This window comes from Sinocyclocheilus rhinocerous, unplaced genomic scaffold, assembly GCF_001515625.1.
Source record: "Sinocyclocheilus rhinocerous isolate Xijiao unplaced genomic scaffold, SAMN03320098_v1.1 scaffold1655, whole genome shotgun sequence".
NCBI lineage: Eukaryota > Metazoa > Chordata > Actinopteri > Cypriniformes > Cyprinidae > Sinocyclocheilus > Sinocyclocheilus rhinocerous.
The window spans coordinates 858,756-862,513 of NW_015655597.1; the positions used below are offsets into that span (position 1 = coordinate 858,756).

Consider the following 3,758-nt stretch of genomic DNA (forward strand, 5'->3'; position numbering starts at 1 on the left):
AAATACCATAACATCACATTGAATCTCACATCTTTCTTAAAATAATGTACAGTTCATTACTGGATCACACAGTTTCACTGATGATCCACAATAAACCCTAAACCCAGGATAGATGGGCTGAGTGAATGTGGTGTGGACTATATAGATGAGTTTCATTTAGTCAGAGATGCTGAAAAAGAACACAAATTCAGCACTGTAATCCACTGCTAATCTAGAAGTCTTCAATTTAGAAGTGTTTACATATAGTTTAGTCATTTTGTTACTGTCCCAGAATGTGTATTTGGAAGGGGAGCAGTACAAACTCATAGACTGATCATTACATCCAAATTTACTCTCATCCCCATTTCCCTTCCTGCAGATGCTCTGATAGGCCAATGATACACCCACACCAGCTCTCCCACTCCACTCAAACATCCCAGTAGGCATTCTAGGTATTCTTTTCCATAAATTTTTTTCCAAGTTTCCAACTGCAATGCACACCAAAATTAAAACAGTTACAATGGCACACACTGTATAAAGGTCCTAGATCACGTAATTTTCACAACTCGCAACTTTCAAACTGTTTTACTGAGTTTTTGTCTACGTAAAGTTGTTTTTTTTTTCTTTCCGGAAAGACGTTTCGTCAGCTGAACAATTGGCATATTGTTAAACAGCAGTACACTCCATTGAACACTGTACTTCTTTTCCCTACAGCCTCGTTTTCATTCCTGTCAAAAATTAAATATGGTGATAACCTGACTAAGATCTGTTAACTGTATCTTTTAGATTTTTGTAAATGTAAAAATGCATAGGCCTATTATTACAAAAGGCAAAACATTTGTAATGAACGGTTTGCAAGCCATAATCATACTTTACACATTAATGGATCAACTTTGTTGAAATGGGTTGGCAAGCAATTCAAAACCGAAAGCAACATGCATGCGATGGCCAGGCATTTGCATTACATGTTTCTAATTCATACCTGATTAATTCTCTCTGTTCCTGATGTCACATCATGATTTTTGTGGTTATCCATCGTACACCGCATACAAATACTCATCTGGTCAGTATGACAGAAAATCTCCAAAAGCTCATTGTGTATTGGACAGATCATCTCCTGGAGTTGCTCAGTGGCATCAATCAAACAGTGTCTCTCACTTTCAAAGGCATTCTCATGTTGTTGAAAGTGAATTTGACAGAAAGAGTTCAGACACAACAGACAAGATTTGATGGCTTTATATTTTCTGCCCGTACAGACATCACACTTCACATCTCCAGGTCCAGCTTCAGTGTGAGAAACTCGAGCAGGCTGGGGAGTGGTCTGGAGTCCTGTCCTCCTAAGTTTCTCCACCATTTCAGCAACCTCCACATTTTTCCCTAATACAGGTCTTGGAGTGAAGGTCTGTCTGCACTGAGGACAGCTGTATTCTCTCCCACAAGCATTTTCATCCCAGTGGCGTCTAATACAGTTCATACAGTAACTGTGTCCACAGGGGATGGTCACTGGATCGTTCAGTAGATCTAAACAGATCGAACAGCTGAACTGTTCCCGGCTCACAGAAATATTAGCTTCTGCCATTTCAGTACATGTTGATGATGACGGCTTGACAACACGTACCACACTAGTTTCCTGGTTTTGTGTTTAAGGGAAGTGCCAAACAGGTGTGTCTGTAAGATGTTCATACCTGTATTTTGCTGCACATTAAACAAAGTCCAAAGCAATAGTTCACTAGGGTCAATAAACAGTTGTGTACTAACTTTTGATTTTCCAACATTTGTGAGAAATGCACTTACAATAATAAAATTTACCAGTGCAAAGGGAGAAAGGACTTACTGGCTGAACAAAGGTCTATACAGTGTAATTTAGATTATGTTTTAGAAGCTATTGATTACAGTCATGTTAAGTATATTCCTTACCAATAGCGATTTACAGTGTGCAACACACACAAACAGAATAGACACAGTGACTTTGATAAGTTGTAGCACATAGCTCTATTAAATTTTATAATTTAGATTATTTGGATCATTGCCAAATTTGGGTCCAAAAATATTGAGACGCCACTGAAAATAGTTCTAAAGGACATCAAAGCAGAATCAGATGTTGCATGTCCCTGAGCAACACACAGTAGTGGTGTTTGGTTCTTAAATGAATCCATCCTGTTTTTGAATGAATCATTTGAGTGAATGATTCAATGACTCACTAAGTCACTTATTGCCACCTACTGCTGCAGAAACTGTTACAAAATCCTCACCACTCATGCACAGACTGACAGCCAACAGCGTGGAACGTGCAAACAATGCCTCTTCAGTGATGTAACTGTTGAAAATCCCTGAGGTCAGCTCAGTAGTTCTGGATTTTAGCATGCACAAAGCATATTGTGTCAGTGCATTGCCCCTTGCTGCAGTGCAAATGACTCAATGCTGTATTAAACTTCATTCAAGTGCCCTTGAGCTGCACACTGGATTCTCTAGGGTGCTAATTCAAATAAATTATAGATAGGCCTTTGTATCCTGGTGAAGGATGGAGAATGTGAATCAAATTAGATGACGAAATCTGCCCACAGGTTAACATTCCCACCCCATCAAACTGTGCAGCACTGCAGGAGTCTGAGCCTATTTAAAACCATTACAGATCCTCCATTTACATCAGTACAGTAGATAACCTGTTGCTGGTTAAAATATGGCATGCCATGGGTCAATATAAAATGAATCACAACAGAATTTATATGAAATCTAATATAACTTTTTTCACTTTAAGCTCTCATTGTGCTGTTTAAATGCAATGTGAGATTTTTTCCCCCCTCGGGTTATGGAAATAGTTCATTATAAACAGAAATTTCATTATGGAATCCATGGTCTTTTTAATAAAGAACAATCTATCCCACTTATCAGTTCATCCCACAAATGTATCGTGTTAATCTGTGCCCACCTTTTCATAGTATCACACTATAAAAATTAATAATTGTATAACATTACACATAATTAATGTTAGTCATATATCTTTTTAGTGGTCAAATTATGTATTAAAGGGGTCATATGATGTTGCTAAAAAGAACATTATTTTGTGTATTTGGTGTAATGAAATGTATTTATGCGGTTAAAAGGTTAAAAAGGTTAAAAAAACACATTATTTTCCACTTACTGTACATTATTGTTTCTCCTTTATGCCCCGCCTTTCTGAAACGCGTCAATTTTTACAAAGCTCATCGTTCTGAAAAGCGAGGTGTGCTCTGATTGGCCAGCTATCCAGTGCGTTGTGATTGGCCGAATACCTCAAGCGTGTGACGGAAATGTTACATCCCTTACCATATTGTGATATGGTAAGGGACATAACATATCGTGTCCCGGAGCGACGAGACAAAAACATTCAAATCCATTATAAACGAGGCATTTGTTGCATCCAGTGGGGACATAATTACGGATAATAATGATTTATACTGTCTTTTTACACGTTGCATTGCATCGCGCCGTGTAAACATGTCTGCATCTGTGATCGGAGAAATGACAAACAACAAGCACATTGCTCAGAACTCGCGTTTGAATCGTCAGTGGCAAATTCTTTAAATATAAAAAACGTACTTACAGTCTGTGAGTCAGAACAGCCGGCATTATAGTCTACTCTCCCAGGATCAGGAAACAGTCCTCCATAAAATGCACTGCACACATCTGAATATTTGGGTTGAACTGTTCTGGAACAGTGTTGTAAATACAACTTAACCACTGATTTCTAGTCGTGTCCATTTTTGGAAGGCCAAACAAAGTAATTTCGCTTTCACAAC

The 3,758-nt window shown here is 38.2% G+C and overlaps 1 protein-coding gene across 1 annotated transcript; it reads right to left on the bottom strand.

The window, feature by feature from the left end:
* Positions 1–955: 955 nt before the first annotated feature.
* On the bottom strand, positions 956–1,558 carry LOC107718777 (E3 ubiquitin/ISG15 ligase TRIM25-like). Its single transcript, XM_016526004.1, has one exon. The coding sequence runs from the start codon at positions 1,556–1,558 to the stop codon at positions 956–958; it is 603 nt and encodes a 200-aa protein (XP_016381490.1).
* Positions 1,559–3,758: the final 2,200 nt, after the last annotated feature.